Raw genomic sequence first — 20,833 nt, 5'->3', positions numbered from 1 at the left:
AGACTATCCTGCCTCAGTAGGCAGCTAACAGAGGAAATGTGACTAGCCCGAAGTCACAAGACCAGGAACGGAACACAGCACTCCTGTTAGTCACATACTCTAAGCCACACTGCCTTCTAAGGTGACTGTGCTAGATTCACTGGGACTTGAACCCAGGACCTACTGTACATAATGCAAACACAGTAACCACTACACCGTAAAAGCAGTTGGAACTAGGTCACTGTGGCAATTCCCTATCCTCTTCTGCATTTGATGATGCTTAACGATTTGCACTTATAACTGGGATTGCTCTTTAACTGCCTGCACCCTGAGACTCTCAGCTAAGGGCCAGCAGAGCTTTGTAAATCAGAACTTTACCATACACATCCAGCCTAACCGGAGCCGTATTTCTCACATGGATGGTGGAGAGCGGAGAGGAATCGATACTCACTGAAGTGGCACCGGCCCCTGCTCTGCTGTGAGCAGTGCACTCCGTTCACCCTCCCTGAGCTGCAGGCCACTCACTGCTCTTCCCCCTGGTTGACAGTTTGCAGTTTCAGTGAGTTCAGGCACACTAGGCCTTGTTTATTCCCCCTTAAAGAAGACAACAGCAAAGCTCAACATGGACAAGACAAAGGTGGTGCTGGCAGGTTGGGGGAGGGATCTTAAGGGCAGTACAGGGTTTGGTCTCTGGTTCTAATCTGCCCGTCTGTTGGTTCTCAATGTGAGGGCTTCCCCTGGGATTCCCAAATCTAGAATCCAAGGTGGCATCAGATTTTTCCATGACATCCAAGGAAGCACTGGTGACAGTTTCCTTTGGATCCAGACCTCATCAGAGTGGATCACTGCATAGCGCTGTACAAAGCTACAGTGGGTGCTGAACATGCCTGCTGGTTAGTAGTCTGCATTAGGTTAAAATCACCCCAGTTCTTCAACAGCTGCTCTGGCTTCCTCTTTGCCTCAGGGTGTTGCTTTTGGCTGCAAGGGGTAATACAATGAGCGTCACATTCCTCCTTTCTGGCACCCCCACTTCCTGTCTCACTCCCCACCAGGTCCTACACCCAGGAGCTTCAGTGTTTCCAGGGCTAAGGCCCTAATTCCTCTGGATCTCAATTTCCCATCTGTTCAAAGGGGAATAATAACCCTACTTCTCTGCATCACCGCTGTGAGGATGAATCCATTAGTGTTTGTCAGGCACTCAAATCCTACAACAATGGGGGCCAGGGGACTACACTGGGCCAGATCCCCTGGTACTCTATATCTTATGTAGTCATTTACACCATTCCAAGGTAGATGTAAAACCCATCTCAGATTTGGTAGCCTTCTACAAGCACTTTGCACTGCTTTGAATGATCACACAAGGTGCAAAGCAATGGAGAGTCAAGCCCTGGTGCACAGGCTCCCAAATATTAGACACTTCAAATTACATTTCCAGGTAATGCTACAATTTCCTGTTTTTCAGGGGATGAAAATGCTCCACAGGGGGCTTAATTCATTACTGTTTGTAAGATGCTTTGAGCTTCTCAGATAAAAGATGCTACAGCGTTAAAGTACAAAGAGCTGTTATTGTGCATCATTCTGGCAAAGACCAAAAAAAAAAAAAAAAAGCTTCTCCTCCCCCCCTTCACAAAGGCACATCTTGAGAAATAGGCCGCTCCTACCAGCATGCAACAGGATCAGCCTGCTGTGGGGAGCTGAGAGAGAGAGAGAATGCATGCAGGAGAGAAACGCAGTGTTTTATAATTTATTACTAACAGATAGTGATCAAGATTCACTTTTATAAAATATTCCCTTCTGAGGCTGGGCTGACAAAAACAATACTTAGCACTTTACAAGAAGCATCTTCCTTGGGAGAGTCCCAGAGCACTTTACAAGCCCTAATTAATCTCTCTCACCCCTTCGCTTCCATCACCACAGCAGAAAGAAAAAGAGACTAGATTGGCTGACCGGGATGGATTTCATAAAGTGGCCTGTGGGATCGTCCAACGACGGCTCTTCCCATACGGAGGGCAATGTCTTCTAGGCTGCTTTACTGCATCATGCTTGATCTTGTGAGACGCTGAGTGACTTCAGCTCCCAATGGGCACTCAGAGGGATCTGTGCCTGGCAGGTTCCCAGCACCTTAGGTGCCAGTTTTCCAAGGGTCTGCTGAACAGCGCCTGTAAAATTAACAAGAACACTGGATGACATGCACCAAACCTCACATCTGTGCACGCAAATGCAGATGAGTGTGAAAACTGCACACCAGGGCTCACACAATAAGCAGAGAAAAATGACCCTGGGGAATATGCCCTACCCAGGGGACCGCACAAGCCAGTACAGAGTTGCCACAAGGACTCCACAACAGCTGTACTCCCAGCCCCCAATGTCGGCGGAAATCAGGGGTGTGGCTGTAGTGCTAAGCACTGTGGCTAGGCTCTACTTCCCAGACCCAATAGGGGCCATAGGAAGCAGGGCAGCCTTAGCCAGGAAACTCAGCTGGCTCCTGCTACGCCCCAGAACACAGCCAAAAGTTGCAACCACTTGCAATTTTATCTCAAGTCTTGTCTCACAATATTTCATGCTTTTCTTACAGCCCCAACTCCAGGAGTCACGCAAGAGTCTCAGCTTTTATTTAGATTTTTTAAATTAAAGTTTCTAGCCCTCACGGTTACACAGAGAAGCTTGAAACCATGACCCGAGTGCAGCCTAAAGCCTCAGAAGCCAGCAGGCAAATCAAAAGAACCCAACATCCGTTATGATTAAAATCTCCTGATGTTTAAGCCCGTTTCATAATTTTGGTGGGTTTCCCCAAGTTCTGAACACTTGGGGTTGACAACGCTACAGCGAAGGCTCCCGAATACCCTTAACTCTGCCCCTGGCTGATGCCTGCCTCCAACCTCCCCGCTGCTGGGCAGAGCCCGCCCTCCGCGTCATTCAGGTTCAAGGCATTTCCTTGAGGCCTTTGAGTGGTGGCCGGGGAAAGACATCCAGCCCCTTGTGTGGGGACAGGGGTGGGTCCACGTCCCCATTGGGGGGAGGGGAGTAGGAGAGGTGTCCAAAGGTCCCACAGGGGGGAAGGGGGATCCCAGGTCCCACAGGGGGGAAGGGGGATCCCAGGTCCCACAGGGGGAGAAAGTGGGAGTCTGGGGGCAGGTCCGAGGCCCCAGGGGGAGCAGCTGGGGGGGGGGTGAGGCCCCATGGGGGGGAGGTGGGGGGCGGTCCGAGGCCCCGGGGCGAGACTGAGCGGGGCGAACCCCGAGCCGGGGGGAGGCTCCCACGGGCCTGTCCCCGGGGCTGCAGGGAAGCCCGAAGGTCCCCGCCGGTGACGCGCTGCGCAGGCGCTCGGTGAAGCCGCCTACGAGCGACGCGCCCGGGGAGGCCCTGCGCGGGGCTTCGCTCCCCTGGGCACCCACCGATGACGTTTGGGCGGGGCTGAGTCCCCGCCCAGGCCACGAAGGGGCGGGACCTAGCCAGGGCCCCGCCCTGTCACTCTAGTCAAGACGCCCCCCCCGCCCCTCTCGAGGCTGATCTCGCGAGGACTGCCTGGGAAGTAGCCTCCAAATCTCGCGGGATGTCAAAGTGGGGCGGGGGGGCCAGTGATTTGTTTTCTTGGCAGGGTGTCGTGGGCCACTAGCCTATGGGGAGCTGGGCTGGGACCTTCCTGCGGGGGGGAAGTCTGTAGGGAGGGGCTGTGCTCCATGGGGGGGGCCTATAGGCTGTGGGGAGGGGCTGTGCTCCAAGGGGGGGCATAGGCTGTGGGGAGGGGCTGTGCTCCATGGGGGGGGGGCCTATAGGCTGTGGGGAGGGGCTGTGCTCCATGGGGGGGGCCCATAGGCTGTGCTCCATGGGGGGACCCATAGGCTGTGGGGAGGGGCTGTGCTACATAGGGGGGGGGCATAGACTGTGGGGAGGGGCTGTGCTCCATGGGGGGGCCCATAGGCTGTGGGGAGGGGCTGTGCTCCATGGGGGGGCCCATAGGCTGTGGGGAGGGGCTGTGCTACATAGGGGGGGCCCATAGGCTGTGGGGAGGGGCTGTGCTACATGTGGGGGACCCATAGGCTGTGGGGAGGGGCTGTGCTCCAAGGGGAGTCTGCATAGGCTGTGGGGGGAGCTATGCTCCATGGGCGGGACCCCATAGGCTGTGCTCCATGGGGGGGCATAGGCTGTGGGGAGGGGCTGTGCTCCATGGGGGCGGCCCATAGGCTGTGGGGAGGGGCTGTGCTCCATGGGGGGGACCCATAGGCTGTGGGGAGGGGCTGTGCTCCAAGGGGAGCCTGCATAGGCTGTGGGGGGGAGCTATGCTCCATGGGGGGGACCCCATAGGCTGTGCTCCATGGGGGGGCATAGGCTGTGGGGAGGGGCTGTGCTCCATGGGGGGGCCCCATAGGCTGTGCTCCAAGGGGAGTCCGCATAGGCTGGGGGAGGGGCTGTTCTTCAAGGGAGGGTCCTAATAGGCTGGAGACGGGGGTGGGGGTGTTCCGTAGGGGGAGGCAGGGGCTGTGCGGGCCTCCCACAGGGAGTTGGAGTGGGGGAGGGCTAGGCTAGGCTCTGAGTAGGGCAGGGGGTGTTGGGATTCCCCCATGGGGGGGTGGGGATAGGGGGCAGGGACTGGAGTCCAAGGGGGGTCTCTATGATGTGAGAAGCAGAGAATTTCCCCAAGGCAGGGTGAGTGGGGTTCCCCATGAGGTGGGAAGGACAGGATGGGATTTCCCTATGAGGTGTTGGGGGCGGGGGCTGGACCTCAAGGGACATAGGGTGGTCAGTGAGGTTTCCATGAGGTGGGAGGGCAGGAGGCTGTTCTGGGCTGGGGGCGGGGAATGCCATTCATGTTGCTAACACTTGTGTTGCCCCTTTAGGACACAGCCCATTGATGTAGGAACTGGCAGAATCCCCATCCCCGTCCCAAGGGTCTCCTAATACCAGCGCATCTCTCATTCCACCTTTAGTGCTGCTCAGTTTCTTGTTGCCCTGCAGCGTTTTAGGTGATATCAGTGCAGGGGAAAGGTACCAACTCAAGCATTTGACAGGCTCTGAACAGGTTCAGCACAGCAAACCTCCCCTGTTTACCCCTGCACCTGTGCGTCTCCCTCCTGCCCTGAAGGAAATCCAGTCTGCATAACCCATGGGTTCTCAGCAGGGGGTTTATGACGCTGACTCCTCAATCCTGGGCCTATCAACAGGGTTTCCACAGACACAGCTTGCTGTGGAATATGGACACCAGACCCACTAGGACCTAAAGCACAAACACTGACTCCTTTTACGCATTCCACCAAACAGCCATCGGATGATACATTTTGGTCACTATTACATAGCACAATCAGCGTAACAGCTCTGTGTGGAGCAGAGAGAAAGATCCTGGCTCAAGGATTGTATCCCCGACGTGAAAGATACCAGAGCCTGTTACCAGGCCCTTGTGTCACCAAATCTTCCTGTGTAACAATGCTGCTGTGTTGGCTGTTTCTTTCATGTATGTGTCACGGAGTCCCTGGGCGATGCTCTAGAACTGCTCCTTACGAAGGCAGTCAGGACTCTGGGGAACTCTCCTCCCTGGGAGCAGACTGTCTGCAGGGCAAAAAGCTCACACAGCTTCCGCCTTCCTGGGTCTGACCTCGGAGCATTCAGCATCCTCTGCTCCTCCATGCGCTTCCCCCAGTGAGTCCGCCCAGGCGGGGTCCTGGAGAAGCCAGAGGGTCCTGCACCCCAACTCCACAGTCAGACGTGACTCTCAGCCAGCCAGTAAAAGGAAAGGTTTATTAGATGATGGGAATATGGTCTAAAACAGAGCTTGTAGGTATAGAGAACAGGACCCCTCAGCTGGGTCCATTTTGGGGGGGCAGTGAGCCTGACAACCACGTCTGCACTTCACTCCATGTCCCCAGCCAGCCCCAAACTGCCTCCCCCTCCAGCCCCTCCTCTGGGCTTTGTCCCTTTCCCGGGCCAGGAGGTCACCTGATTCCTTTGTTCTCCAACCCTTTAGCTCTCATCTTGCAGGGGGGAAGGGCCCAGGCCATCAGTTGCCAGGAAATAGGGTCTTGGTCATCCTCTGTGACCAGACCCCTGCACACACCTGCCCTCTAGGGCTCTGCAACGATCATACACCCTTATCCCACCACCTAGATACTTAAGAACTGCATAGGGGAAACTGAGGCACCCCCACACTACTCAGAGAAAACATTAAGAACAGTCCTGCTTCGTCACAGTATGTGACACGATTAGTTTGTGAAATTCATGGCCACATGATGTTGAATCCTAGGGCTTGGTTGGATTCAAATAAGATCACAAGAACCATCCCACCATGCCATGAGAGAGGAGGAAAAAAATAGGGTTATTTAGACCATAAACCCCTCGCTCACTGCCCAGCCTTAGGAACATATTTTCTATACACTGAGGTAGTGTGGTCTAGTGGATAGAGAATTTAAGTATGTTGGGGGAGAAAGACAGGGGTCAGGGTTGCTGATTTCTGTTCCCAGCTCTGCCATTAACATGCTGCGTGACATGGAGTAAGTCACTTTCCCTCTATGTGCCTCAGTTTCCCCATCTTTACTGGGGGATACTGATACCGGGCTTCCTTTGCAATGTGCTTTGAGGTGTCCTGTTATCAAGAGCTAAGGATGAGGGACAGTTTATGGTATTTCTACCACTTTTCTCTATGTCTAGTGGTGACCCCTGGCCCAGCCAAGACTGCATGTGGCTGGCTTTTAGCATGCTTTAATGATGATTGCTCCTTAGTACTGTCGCCTTTTCACTGCCTGCAATGCTGTACCCTAAAGGGGATGTTGGGGATCAGGGAGCTTTGTCAATCGTTTCACTACAGCGAGGAATCGATACTCAGTGGAGTGGCAGCAGCCCCTGCTCTGCTGGACTCCGCTTGCCCTCCTGGAGCTGCACGGGGCTCAGAGCTCTTTCTGCTGGCTGACAGTTTGTCAGTTCGCTGACAGTCAGAGCCATTTATTCCTCTTTCAACAAGGCATCTGGAAAAGCTCAACCCGGCCAGGACACGACTGGTGCAGGCAGGTTGAGGATTTTGAGAGCAGTGCAGGGTTTGTTCTCCATGCCTGTTAGGGAGGGTGCCTGCCTGCCCTCCCCTTAGTTCACAATGTGAGGGGCTTCCCTGGGATTCCTGCATCCTGACTCCCAGCTGGCACTGGCTTTTCTCAGGGGCAGCATTAGTGACTGTTCCTTCTTAGGTCCCAGGTGCAGGGTGGGGCAGAACACAACTGCCCACCTGTTAGCCAAAGAGGTTGCATCACCTCCATTCTGCAACAGCTGCACTGGCTTCCTCTTCACAGCCAGCTGTTAGCTTTGGCCTTTAAAGCCCCCTATATGGGCCTGGCTGTCCCCGAGACCTGCCGCTCTCCCCGTTACCCATCACAGCAGCCTAGGCGAGTGGCAGACTGTAGAATCAGGAATTCGCTCCCCTGTCTGCACCACCACAGCCTGTGTCTCCTGCTCCTGAAGAAAATGTGGTAGGAAAGATAATGTAGTGGTTAGGAGATGTGGGGTCAGTTCCTTGCTCTGCCACAGCCTCCTTGTCACCTTGGGTAAGTCTCTGTGCCTCAGTTTCCCCCATCTGTACAATGGAGAGACTAGCGCTGCCCTGCTTCACAAGGGTGCTGTGAGGATAAATACGGTAAAGCTTGTGACATGCTCGGATATCACAGCAACAGTGACCAGGTAAGGACCTAAGATAAAACAGCTGACAGGCCCCTCTCTCTTTGGGCATTTGCCAGAGTCTGTCTGGGTTGGGTTTTTTTTGGAGGGTTGTCTTTGGTAAAAGGCAATTTTGGAAGTGTTTAATTTTAAACTGCTGCTGGGCCAAAATGCATCTCAGAGATCCCACAAGGAAAACCACCATCCACTGGAGAAAGCAAAGGAGGAGCAGCAGAAAATATGAAACAGGGAGGAAAAATTAGCCCAATATTTTAGCCCCGCTGAAGGGTTGGTCTGAATTTGATTCTAGAAAGCAGCAGATTCTCCATTTCCTCGCCAGGGGTGTTGAGAGGAAGAACTGGGCTTGGGGTTAAGACACTGGAGTAGGGTTTGGGAAAGCCTGCGGTCAATTTCTGGCTCGGCCAGAAACTCCCCCTGTGATTTGGGGCAAATCAGTTCATCTCCCTGTGCCTGAGTTCCCTACCTGTGAAATGGGATTATTGAATTCACTAATGGGCATCGGGTGCCAGATACCCTGGTGACAGAAGCCATGTAAGCCCTTCGAGGGGGTGGCTGCAGGCTCAGGTCCCAAATATTTAGAGGCTCTTACCCAATTTCCTCTCTCCCCTGGATGGAACTAGGGGCTTAAAACACTGCAGACGTGGGTTGAGGTGTCATTCCTTAGGGTTTGTGAAATGCTTTGAGCTCCTCAGATGAATAACAGGGCAGCGTCTAAGTACAAAGGGCTGGTGCATCACTGCTGTAAATTACGAAATGTGTTTCAACCCTGTGTCTCCCCCGCGCCCCCCATCGTAAAAGCCCATGTTGTGAAATAGGCCATTCCTACCAGCTTGCAACAGAATCAGCCACCGTGGGGAGCGGAGAGAGGGAGAGAATGCAGGCAGGAGAGAAGCGCCGTGTTTTATAATTTATCACTAACATAGCGATCGAGATTCACTTTTATAAAATATTCCCTTTTGAGGCCAGGACGACAACAACAATACTTAGCACTTTACACGCAGCATCTTCCATAGGGGCGGCCTGGAGTGCTTTGCAAACTCTAATTCAGCCCCTGCCCCCACCCCAATCATCTGTGCAGTAGGAATTTGGTTTTACCCCCATTTTACAGATGGGGAAACTAAGGCACAGAAAGGCTAAATTGCAGCTTGCTCAAGGCCACACAGCAGGGCAGTGGCTGAGGTGGAAGTAGAACCCAGGAGTCCTGATCACCGCTCCCCTGCTCTAACCACTAGACAGAAGTCCTTCCCAGAGCTGGCAATGGAACCCAGGAGTCCTGGCTCTCCAGCGCTGTTCCAAGCACTACACAACACACGACTCACTTGCTTGGGAATAGTGCCCAGGAGTCCTGACTCTATCCAGTGGGTCACACTATCTCCCAGATCTGGGGAAAGAACGCAAGCTACATGCCAACTCCCTAACCCCTAACTCATATCACCGCCATGGATGTTTTATCCTCCCCTCCCTCTTCCCTTAGGGCTGTTTAATGAGTCTCCTCTCATAGGATGAGCAAATGTTACTGGGGTGCCTGCTGGGAGAAGGGAGAAATCAAGTTATACTTCTCCCCAGCCCAGCTAGTGTTGGGCTGAAAGCTTCCATTCCAGCCTGACAGAAGCAGGAATCATCTCTCTGGTTGCAGCACGTTATTATCAGGTGCTGAGCGACAAATGGTGGTTTTCTTGGGGGGCGGATCTTTATTTATTTGTTTAAACCCGATGTAACTGCCAGGGATGGTGTGGAGCTAAATCACAGCCTGCTCGCACCTTGCCGCAAGTCCTTTTCCAAGAAGGCAGAGGGATGCAAAGTTACATTTCTCTCACGGGAATCATGCAGGCAAGAATATTGGGGAAAGACAAAAGGCTTTTGCTAGCTCATCAGCGGAGTGTGTTCATGTCAGGATTTCAAGGCGGGAGGACAGACCTGTAATTTCCTGGGCCCCTATCTGTGCTGGAGGGGGCAGGACTGTAACTGACAACAGTAATCAGCTAAAGAATTTGCTCTCATCTGCCGCTCACTGTCTCTGCCTTAATAATAGTAAGAATGTAATCCAGGGCTTATGGAGCCCTTTTCATCTATCTATCTCCAAGTGCCTCACAAGCAATGCACAGGGAGGGAAACGGTCACCCAGCAGGCAACACAGAGTCAGGCCTCAAATCCAGGCCTCCTGGCTCAAGCTGGGTGAATCATGGATTTTTTGTTTGGTTGGCAGTGCTGCAAAAATTTGGAACAGCGGGGGGGGGGGGGGGGATCATTTCAGGTTAACCCACAGTGAAAATTTTCCAGTGAACTGAAAAGTTTTTTTAAAAAAAGTTCCAGGTTGAATGAAATGTTTGGTTAGAAATCCAATTTTTTTTTTTAAACATTCTCAGAAGGAACACTGAAGTCAGTTTCAAAATAAAAAGTAATTTTGAATCAAAAAGTCAAAACTTCTGTTTCAAAAGCGTCAGAGGTCCTGTCCCCCCCAGCCAACCGCAACGATTCAGTGAAATCAACCTGAATTCGTGAATTGTGTTACTCAACCTGCCGAGCAGCTGAATGATCATTTCAGCTGAAAAATATGGCCCATCTTTCATCCCAAGTCCCTGATCTACTGAGCCCGGCTTGCTCCACCCCAGAGAGCTCACGAAAGCTTACGCTCAAAGAAATTGGTTAGTCTCTAAGGTGCCACACGTCCTTCTTTTCTTTTTGCGGATACAGACGAACAGGGCTGCTCCTCTGAAACCTTTCCACTTGTGTTATCCTGTGTGGACAGGAGGTTGAATTTGGGCCCCTTGGGGAACAGCACCCAGCAAACCATGGGCAGTGCTGCCCAGGAAGGGGTGTAGCGGGGGTGGCCAGGGAGCAGGCTAGGTCTTCACGGCAAAGAGAAACCCATGGCACCGAATCCCCGAGCCCAGGCCAACTGATTCAGTCTTGCTGGGTTTGGGCTGCGGAGCAGTGTAGACATTCCTCCTTCGCCCAGCCCAGATGTCTACATTGCTAGTTTTAGCTCTGCAGCTCAAGTGGACTGACCAAGGCACTGATACATGGCACCAGGGGGTTTTCTTTGCAGTGTAGATGTCCCCACAGTGGCTCCTGCCATCTTCCAGCTGCCCGAAGCAGTGTTCAAGAGACCTAGGTTCAACCCACTGTTCTGCCACAGATGGCCAGAGTGACCATGGCCAAGCCTCTGTACCTCAGTTCCCCATCTGGGCAACCACCTGCCTTCCCGGCGAGGCTAAATAGGGCAGAGACAGAGGTGTGTGGATACTTTGGTTACAAGGGGCCATTTCAGTGCCTAGGCAGAGGCGCAAGGAGAATCTAGGTTTGATTTCCAGAGCGGCTGAGGACAGGTGGGCAACCCCTCTGAAAAACCAAGCTCTTCAAGGATTTGGCCAGGCTCTCCCGGGGAACCCAGGGGAGAGCCAGGAACCAAACCTGGATCCCCAGGGTCGCAGCCCAGTGGTTTATCCCCACAGCTGTGCTTTTTACTGAGGCTGCTGGTTCCTCGGCTTGTTCCAGGTCTTTCTTCTGCCGCCTCTGAACGTTGGAGCAGACGCTTCCCTTTCATCGGATGCGCTCAGCCGGGGCACGTCGCATCGAGGGGAGAACAAACGCGCTGGAACTGCGGCGAAAGGAAGAGCGTGGAGGAGAGAAATTCCCCTTGTCGGCGCTTCTGAAGGCTGCAGCCTTGTGGCGTCTGCGGGGAGGCGGCGGGGAAGGGGAGGGGAGACCAAGGAGCGAGATTTCTGTACAGCTGAGAGGAGCCGAGGTGCATTTCAGCCGGTAGAATAAATTAGAATAAATCTCGGGCGCCTGGCGAGATTGATTTCCCGGGGAAACGGTGCTATGGAGAGAAGCCTCCAGAGTGTGAATTTCAGAGATGATCTAGACTCCGGGCTGGCGCAACTTTAAAGCTTCCTAGGGCCGCTAGAAGGGAGAGGCGGTTGCTCTGGAAGGGGAGATCTGGGGTCTGCAGGAGAGTTTAATTCTAACAAGAGGGGACCAGGGCTCCAGACAGAAGAAGCCAGCGTCTATCTTGTCCAGCCATCCATTCATCCTGCTTTCCACAGTTCTTCCTTTCGAGCTCTCCAGCCACCCATCCCCATCCCCCCCACACATGTATTTATCCATCTCGCTATCGCTCATCCCTTGCTCCAGCAAAAGCCATTAAGATTGACGAAGCACCTTTTTGCTTTTCCGATGGGTCCCGGGAGCAGCAGGCAAAGTGCTTGGCTCATGCATAATAAACCAGGCGTGGAAACACGCGAAGTAATAGGCTACATTTGTCGAGAAACAAAATCATTAAGCCAGCCCATTTGCAGGGTTGCCTGGAAAACAAAACAAAACAAAACCCACCATCACCACCACCCACCCCATGCCTCGGCTCCATGTCATTCACAACGGTGCTCCCGCTAAAAGCTTCTGTGAAATAGGTCAGCCTGTGCACGGGGGGGACGGGGGGCACAGTTGTGGGGATTTGCCAGCCCTGGGGATTACGCTGACGCCTGGAGGGGCCGGTTGAGATCAGGGCCCCATTGGGCCGGGAGCGGCGTGGATGCAGAGTCCCTGCCCCAAGGAGCTTACACTGTCGGAGAGGCTTCATTGGCCTTTGAGGGAGAGCGAGCACCGATTGCTAGGAAAAGGGGGCGAGATCAGACATGAAGGGGTGTGTCATGCAGGAGAGGATCTGGGGCCAGAACAGCCAAACCCCCACCCCCGGCCCCCCCCATTCTTTGGCCCAGGATCCAGCCCAGACCCGTCAGCGGCGCGGGCCGCCGTTCAGCAGCCGTGGGCAGGAGCCGTTTGCGGCCTGATTCTCTGGGCTGTGTGGAGTGCCAAGCGCCCCCCAGGAGAAATCCGAGCCCCTACATTGGACATGGGGGGGGGCAGGGCTGCTGGAGAGAAGCAGCTAAAACATTGCTAATTAAGCAGGGACGAAGGGCGAGGAACCGACCCAAGCAAAACCCGCTTGTAAATGGCCCCAAATGCTGCGGTGCAAGAATAGGGTAAATCCAGGCCACACGTGAGTGCCTGAACCCTGAGCTGTAGCACTCACACTTGGGCTCCCAACAAACACCCCGACCTCTGCCAAGGCCCCCCCCATCCCCATCTGCAGCCCCCTGCTATTGCTCCCAGCCCCCAGCTCTGCCAAGCCCCCCCCCCCCGGCTAAGTCCAGCCTTGGGCACCATCCACACCACTCCTCAGGTCTGCCAGTGCCCCTCAAGCTTCTAAGGCCAGGTCCCATCTCCCTGCCCTTCAGAGGGGCAACCCCCACATCTCACAGGGGTGAATGGAAAGTCTGGTGCCTTTCACACACAGGAGATGCTGGTCACTCCAGTCCAGTTCAAGGCCTTGGGGTCTTCTCTTCAAGGCCCTCAAAGACCTGGGGCCAGGCTACTTAAGGGAAGGCAGAGTGGCCTAGTGGACAGAGCAGCTTAGTGGGCAGAGCACTGGCCTGAGACTCGGGAAACCTGGCATTGCCACTGGGTGATTGTAAACAGCCCAGATGCCTCCCAGGGGGCCCTCATGGCTTGGGGAGGTGCTGCAGCACCCTGCCTCCCTTTCCCCTTCTCTCGGGAGTCTTCAAAACCCCCGTGGAGGGGAGGGATAGTTAATTAAATTTTTTACACCATTTCTATCAGCCCTCACCCTTCCCCCCTGGTCAGGAGATACTTCCCTCCAGGGGCTGGGCTTAGCTTCAGGCTGGCTGGCCCCTTTTGCGGCCCCTATAGAGGAAGCAAAGTCTTTCAAACACAAACTAAAGAGTCCCTCCGAGCCTTGTGTTCCTGCTCCCTGGCAGCAAACCCTCATTGACTCATTCACTAGCTCTAGCTCAGCGACTGCCCCACCAGACCATGGGAGTCAGGTTAAAATCATATCATAGACTATCAGGGTTGGAAGGGACCTCAGGAGGTATCTAGTCCAACCCCCTGCTCAAAGCAGGGCCCATCCCCAATTTCTGCCCCAGATCCCTAAATGGCCCCCTCAAGGATTGAACTCACAACGCTAAGTTTAGCAGGCCAATGCTCAAACCGCTGAGCTACCCCTCCCATCGAGCAAGCCCTGAGTGCTAACTGTGTGGGGCAGACATTCCCGCACCCACCTGCAGCTTCCCAGCCTGGCCCTCCACCTCCCACCTGGCAGGAAGGGTGCTGGGCTTGAGCATGTTCCCTTATATCCCTTGGCCTTAGTCACATGATCTTCCTGTCACATGACCGACCTCAGGCTCTCACCTGGGGGGGGGGTAAGCAGCTTGGCACAGGTGGGGCGGTGGCCTTGAGTAAATCGCTTCTGCCCAGCCCCTCGATGGTCTTTAGGCTCCTAACCTTCCCCTCTCCCAATGCCTCAGTTTCCCCTCCCTGCCCAGCGGGGAGATCGCTACCCAGCTCCTTTGCGAAGCGCGTTGAGTGCTGGCGATGAACAGCACTAGAGACAAACCTGCCCTTCTTCAGGGCCCTGTTCAACGCACCAATTATCCCCTGCTCCCAACAGCATTTTACAGGTCCCAAATGCATAACACCCCCCCCCCCCATCCATACACACTCCCCTCCTTCCCCCCGGGCATCACTTTCACACAACAAAGGCGATACACGGTCTCTTTTTTTTTGGTAACATTTATATTTTTATATATATAAAAAATTAAATATATATAATATATCGTGTTTAAGACTAAAAATATAGTACATAATATTTAAAAAAAAAAAGGAAAATGAAAAAAAAAAATAATCCAAGGTTGGGCTGGGCAAGGGGTGCAGGGGAATCACAGATACACGTCTCTAGAAATCTAAAGGGGCTGTGCTAAGAAAAATACCCCCATTTCCCCCCACCCACATTCCCATGGGGGATCCAATGAGCCTGGGCGTTTAGGAATGAGCTGGAAGGTGTGTGGGTGTACGGGGAGGTGAGTGGTGCATAACCTTGGAGACAATCCCGATATAGTGAGTGTCACGTAAAGACACAGCTTTGATCCATGGCGACTCGACTCCAGGCTTTGCACGGTTCTGTGTCATGGCAGTGAGGGTTTCTATTGCTAAAGAGGATCCCGGCACCATTGGGGCGAAGGCCAGTCCCGCCGCTTCCCCCGCCCCCGCTCTAGACCGGGGCGAGGGAGAATGGGGGTCACCGGGGATAGGGTGGGGAAGGAAGCATAGACCACAGCTGCAGGCCATGAGCGCGGTTCCTGGGCTCGGGCTCAGGGCCTTGCGGGATCGGGCCTGTTTTAAAGGTACCTTCGTGGGGGAGGGGGTCAAGGTTAACTCCTTGCACTCAGCCATGGGGGTGGGGGTCTAAGAAGGGTGAAAGCTTGTGAATTAGCACCAGAGGAGGGAGTGAGTCGAACCAAGGGGTGGGCTGTTCCTGACTGCAGGGGCAGGGGGGATCCATCCTCTCCCTCTCCACAGCCCCCCAGCCCCAGTCCCCTGCTGCAAAGGAAAGACCGACCAGGTGCTGGGTTCAGCTGACGAGCTCTGGGGCAAGGCAGGCAGAGAGGTAGGCCCGAGCCATCGCCGAGGTCCCGAGTGGAGAGGAACCAGCCCGCACCCGGCTGGATCCGGCACTGGCTTCTGGCACTGAGCTAACCCGGCTCCTTTCTGGGCTAGCGAAGCGCCGTCGTGTCCGAACTGCTCCCATCATCCAGCTGCCCAAGGGGCATTTTGTTGGGGGGACGCAAAGCGATCGAAGGCCGCTCGGCACCCAGCTCCCAGGGAAATTCCACGGGGCCCTTCGGGCTGCTCCTCACACAGTACTTGCACCGGTTTGACTCAAAAAATGGTCTAAAGTTACTCATGCAAAATCCCCTGCTTGAGCCTGCAAACGCAAGGACGTGGGCTGTCGACAGCAGGAATTGTGCCTGGGAACCTCTGAATCTTGGTGCCTGGGCCTCGGCTAGCCCTGAGCTCATCTGGTAGCCAAGCTGTGGCAGGCGCCCCAATCTCTAGCTGTGCGGCCAAGCCGCCACTAGGGGGAGACAGAATGCCCCACGGGTTGGGTGACACCAGTTTGATGGACACAAACCAGGTCGAACCCAGGAGTCCTGACTCCCAGCCCTGGCTGCTGTAAGCCACGAGATTCCTTTCCTAGGAGTCCAGACTCCCAGTCCCCATATCTAACCACTATACTCCCCTCCCAGAGCTAGGAATAGGACCCAGGAATCCTGACTCCCAGTCCTCTGATCTGACCACTAGACCTCCCGCCCCTTCCAGAGCTGGGAATAGAATCCAGGTGTCCTGGCTCTCACCCCTGGGACGCACTGGGATCCAGCCCCAGTGAGCAGGAATTGGCCACAAGCAGGTTTACACCACAGAGCACAAATGCTCAAAGGAGGAAAGCGCAGGGCAGCCGTCCAGGGGCCATTCAAACCCCGAAGCCAGACTGAGATCAAGTGAGAAAAACAAATCTCAGGATTTAAACCCTAGGACCAGCTACGCCTTGCGGCTTTTTCCCAGCTCCCCCTCACAGGCACAACCCCCTCCCTCGAGGAATTATTGCTTTGCCCTCGTTTTCCACGGCCCTCTACACACGCCAAGCCAAGCCCCGTGATCTCTGCAGCGTGCACGGAGCGCCCCCCTGGAGTCAAGGTTGCCCAACACATTCCATTCCGAGACCCTGCTTTCAGTTGGTTGGAACATTGCAGACGTTAACCCTTTGGTCTGAAATTTCCCATGCCAGCTGTCCGCCTCAAAGTGGAAGTTTTGGGGGGCGTTGATCTATAATTATATACTGCTGAGCATTAAGAACACGTGCTTCCAGCTTTCAAGAATTTGCTTGGCAGGATATTTATATAAAATATATATTTAGATACATTCATATAAAAAAAACCAAAACCCCTTCTCACGTGTCCGACTCATGCCAGCAAATTAGCCAGCACCGGTTTGTTACTTACGATGACTATTAACCATTATTATTCGTATTGCAGCAGCCCCTGGCCCCAGTCATGGACCATGACGCCAGATTTGGCTCACACTTTATATTCAGCTCCCACTGCCTTTGCTAGCAGTCCCAGCTGCTCACAAATCGTGAATCAGACCTCCCACAAATCATGAGCTGGGACAAAAATTGGGTTCTTTTGATTCTCCTGCAGGCTTGTGAACGTTCCAGGGTCACGTTCGCAGGTGTGGGGAGGAGCATGATGTCTAGTGGTTAGAGCCTGGATTCTTTTCTTTAAAACCATGAGAGCTAGAAATGTATTACTAAGGGGGGGGGGAAGCTGAAGTTCAAAATAACATGACTTCTGAAAGTGGCGCATTAAGAGCTGGTCCCTGGATCAGGTTGTAAGCCTGAGACCAGGCAGACCCAGGGTCAACTCTATTCTCCCATCTGACCCGGGGCATGACTGAGCCAGATATTGGGCAGTGTTACACCCAGAGTTGCAATGTCTAACTCATTGGGAGCTAAAACTCAGTTTCCAAAAGGATTTAGGCACTTTGGAGCAAAAATCCCATCAGCTGTCCATGAGAGTCAGGTTCTGGAGTGCCTAAACCCCTTTGGAAAACGATCTGGGTTCCTAAATCAGTTAGGCGTTGAGATACTGAGTGCAGCTAGGCCAAAACGCCTTTAAAAATCTGGGTCTCCAGGCTCCAGTTCCCCATGTGTACCATGGGGCTAAGAACCTGAGAACGGCCCTCCTAGGTCAGACCAGTGGTCCATGTAGCCCAGTATCCTGCCTTCCGACATAGGCCAGTGCCAGATGCTTCAGAGACCAGCCCTGCCCTGCCTCACAGGGGGTCGTGAGGAAAAGCGCAGTGACGATTGTGAGGTTCTCAGGGGCCAGGGTAATGGCCGTTGTATAAGTCCCATAAATAGGGCAGGAAAAGAAAAACAAGCCCATATCACGACACATGATCAAATCCGGCTGCTTCCGAACAGGCTAAATAAAGGGTCAGGTGATGTTTTAATAAATGGTGACCCCTCCGTCCTCGGGTGTTATAGGCTCCAGCCAGCCAACCGGCCGCTATAACCATTGCTAACCCCTGCTGCTGATGCCGATAACCCACGCAGCTGACGGCTGTACAATATCCGAATGGCTCCATAATGTAGAGGGGGGCGGGGCGGTATCTGTACTTAAAATCAAGGCCCCGAACTGTGCAAACGAAACCGATGCTGCAGGGTCAGAAGGGTCACAGGAAAAGATCCAGAACTGCTGCAGTCCAGGGCTGGAGCGGCCCTGCCACGCCGGCAGGTACTAGGAGGGAACAGTCAAGACAGGGCTGGTGGCTTTGCCCTCTGCCCAGCCACGCAGGAGATCAGAGTTCGACTCCTGGGCCGGGCTGCGACTGTGGAGAAGCAGGGCCTGGGTTCGAGTCTTGCTCCCTAACGGAGCGATGGCGGAAAGGGCAGTAAAGGCGGGGGCCGGGGTCCTGCTCAGAGCCACTTAGGATTTGCATTGCTCACGCTGCAGGGCGGGACCCAGTGTCGCTCAGCAGCGCCCCCCTCTGCCCGGCTGAGGAATGGCACTGCCAGGCTTCGAAAACAGAGCCCACGCCCCCCATCCCTTCCAGGAGTGGGGTGCAGCTTTGCTGAGATACTTGGGAACCTTGAAAGATACCCTTCACCCCCACCAAAATAGCAACCCTGGGAAATCCAGGGGCACCCATCATTTCTCAATGGGCAGCCCTGGAAAGCCCATATCGTCAGTGGAGGCTGCATCCACAACTTTCAGCCCTGAAAACACAGCTCTTGATGCCTCAAGCTAAAGGGGCAGCTCCTCCCCTGACCTCGGGGACAGGCTGCTGTAGTGGCTGGTGCCAGGCACTAGGGGGAGAGATGAGCCTTCAGCTTCCCCGCCCCGGGCTGCCACCAGCCCCGAAAACATTTAGCCCCGTCGATGCCCCCACCCCCTTGGCTTGGTTCCACCGCGCAAGCAAATGCCGACGGGTCAAATAAAGCTGAAGTTCAAGGCACAGGAAGTGGTGGAAGAGGCAGGATTCCAATCGGTCCTTTCGGAGGAAAAAACCAACCAACCAACCACCCCCCTCCCGCCCCCGTATAAAATATATATATAAAAAAATCCAACATAAACCCAAACAAACGTATTCAAAGTGCTAGGGACGGGGGACGGAGTCAACTCGGCCCTGGACGGATGGGGTACTGGGGGAGAGATTGGGGCCCCCTGCTTTCTTCCTGAAGAGGAATGCCACACAGGGGAGGGATCCAATTTGGGGTGTGAGCGGCAAGGGGTGCTGTTGTGAATGGAAGCACTCGGGGGTGGGGCTGACCTTTCTCCCTAGGGCCAGCAGTGCCCTCGAGGTCAGGGATTCACAGCGTAGGGATTGCAAGCACTTCACCCTTCCCATATTGCTAAGTGGGGCAGGAGGGATCCCAGTATGGGAAAGGGGTGCTGGTATAGGATAGGGAGTACCTGTATTGTATAGGCGGGTCCCAGTATGGAAGAGGGAGGAATTGGATAGGGGGTCCCAGTATTGCACATGGGACCCTGGTATGGAACAGGGGGCCCCACTATAGGATAGGGGGTCCCTGGTCTGGAATAGGGGGTCCCAGTATTGGACATGGGTCCCTGGTCTGGAATAGGGGGTCCTGGTATTGGATGGGGGTCCCGGGTGTGGACTAGATCAAAAGCTGCAGCTCCAGGTTGGTTTTCCACATTAGGGCCCGATCCTGCCAGGCGCTGAGCGATGGGCGTTGAGGCAGGATCAGAGCCCTTTGGCCATTCAGAGGCTGGCTGCAGGGTTAGCCGGCCTGCCGGCCGACAGGCACCCGCAGCCCCCGTCTGGGCGCGTTCACATCTAGAGCGCAGTGTCCCGTCCCCCCTGCGGCACCCCGGCAGCCCGGCGGGTCCCATCGTGCCCTGGGAGCCGGTGATGGCATGACTCTCTGCCGCCTAGCGGCCGAGAGGTGCGGGAGCCAGTTGCAGACCCCAGGGATCCCACGGCCCCCAGGGGAATGCACAAGCTAGCCTGCCTTCAGCCACCCCCCCAATGCCACTTGGTCCTCCGCTGCCCCACAATCCCCCCCACCCCTTGTTGTCACAACCTTTCACCCCCAGCCTGGAGTTCCGCTCTCGGCCCATCTCCCCGCAAAGATCCGACGACGCCTGGCAAAGAAATGGGGTCTCCCCAGCGTGGCCGGGGGCAAGTTTCCAGAGTCTTGCTTGGAGCAGGATGGGGCAGGGTGGGATGCAGGCCATGGGAGGGAATCTCCCCCCCTGCAGCTACCAGCACGCTTTATCCGGCCTCCAGCCCGCTGGGAGGAGAGCTGTGCCACGCGTGACCAAGGCCGGGGCAGAGGTGGGGGTGAGGCTCCCCAGCCCCCCCCCCCCCCCAAAATCTGTTTTCCTTCCAGTCGGGGAGGGCGCCGGCCCCTCGAGACATGGGCTGAAAAGAACGAACGAAGACAACGTGACGGGTGTCTGGCTGGAAGCTCAGATATAGGGGAAGAGGGGCCCCGGAGTCAGCCGGACGCCAGGGTCCCTGGAATACAGGCGGTGAGGGGTGCAGTTGCCGGGCAGGCTGAGAGTCCTGCCGCTGGGTGGGGGTTAGGGGTGGGCGTGGGTGTGTGTTCTGGAAAAGCCCCTGAATATCAGAGGACAGTCACAAAGTACCTATGACCCCCCCCCACTTTTGTCTCCAGGGAGGATCGTCCCCGCCCCCAGCCCCCCCGGGCCCTTCAGACGTGAGTCTGCATCCGCTGCTGGAACCGCTGCCCGTAGTCCGAGTGCTGGGAGGTGTAGGAGAAGCGGGTGGCGCTGGTGTACTTGCCCATGGGGTCGTAGGCGTCGTAGGGGGCGCGGTCCAAGCTGGGCGGAGGGGGCTGGCTGTAGCCCAGGCGGTAGGTGGCGTAGCCGGCGCTGGGCGGGAAGGCGGCGTGGCCGCCGTAGTTCTCGTAGGAGAGCTGGCTGGCCGTCTCGCCCGAGGCGGTGCCCGGCGGGGGCCCCGGGGCCGGCTCGGCCCCGTACTCCGAGGCGGGGCCCCGGCTGTAGGTGCTCAGCTGGGCGTAGCCGCTGGAGTGGGAGAGGCGGGAGGAGGGGCGCATGTCGTAGCGGGCGGGGCCCGGGGGGCGGTAGTCGGCGTAGAGCACGGTGCGGGAGGGCGGGCGGTCCTCGTGGGCGCGAACGTTGTAGTAGCCGTTGGTTGGGTCCTGGAAGGGGAAAGGAGAGGGGCAGGTTCAGGCAGCGCCAGGGGGCGCACACGGGGCAGGGCAAAGCTCTGGGTGCCTGTGGACTATTCCGGGGGCAGAGCTGGGCAAAGAACCCAGGAGTCCTGGCCC

General features: G+C 55.4%; 1 protein-coding gene across 2 annotated transcripts in view; it reads right to left on the bottom strand.

The window, feature by feature from the left end:
- Window positions 1-16,370: 16,370 nt before the first annotated feature.
- Window positions 16,371-20,833, bottom strand: part of KIRREL1 (kirre like nephrin family adhesion molecule 1) — an 86,968-nt gene continuing 82,505 nt past the window's right edge. For both annotated transcript variants that reach the window (XM_084613243.1, XM_084613244.1), the window contains one exon: window positions 16,371-20,704. In XM_084613243.1, coding sequence (XP_084469369.1) covers window positions 20,234-20,704 — 471 coding nt within the window. In that variant the 3' untranslated portion in view covers window positions 16,371-20,233. The remainder of the gene's footprint in view (window positions 20,705-20,833) is intronic.

This window comes from Lepidochelys olivacea, assembly GCF_965140295.1.
Source record: "Lepidochelys olivacea isolate rLepOli2 genome assembly, chromosome: 24".
In the NCBI taxonomy this organism is placed as follows: domain Eukaryota; kingdom Metazoa; phylum Chordata; order Testudines; family Cheloniidae; genus Lepidochelys; species Lepidochelys olivacea.
This window is presented reverse-complemented; position numbering and strand designations above follow the sequence as displayed.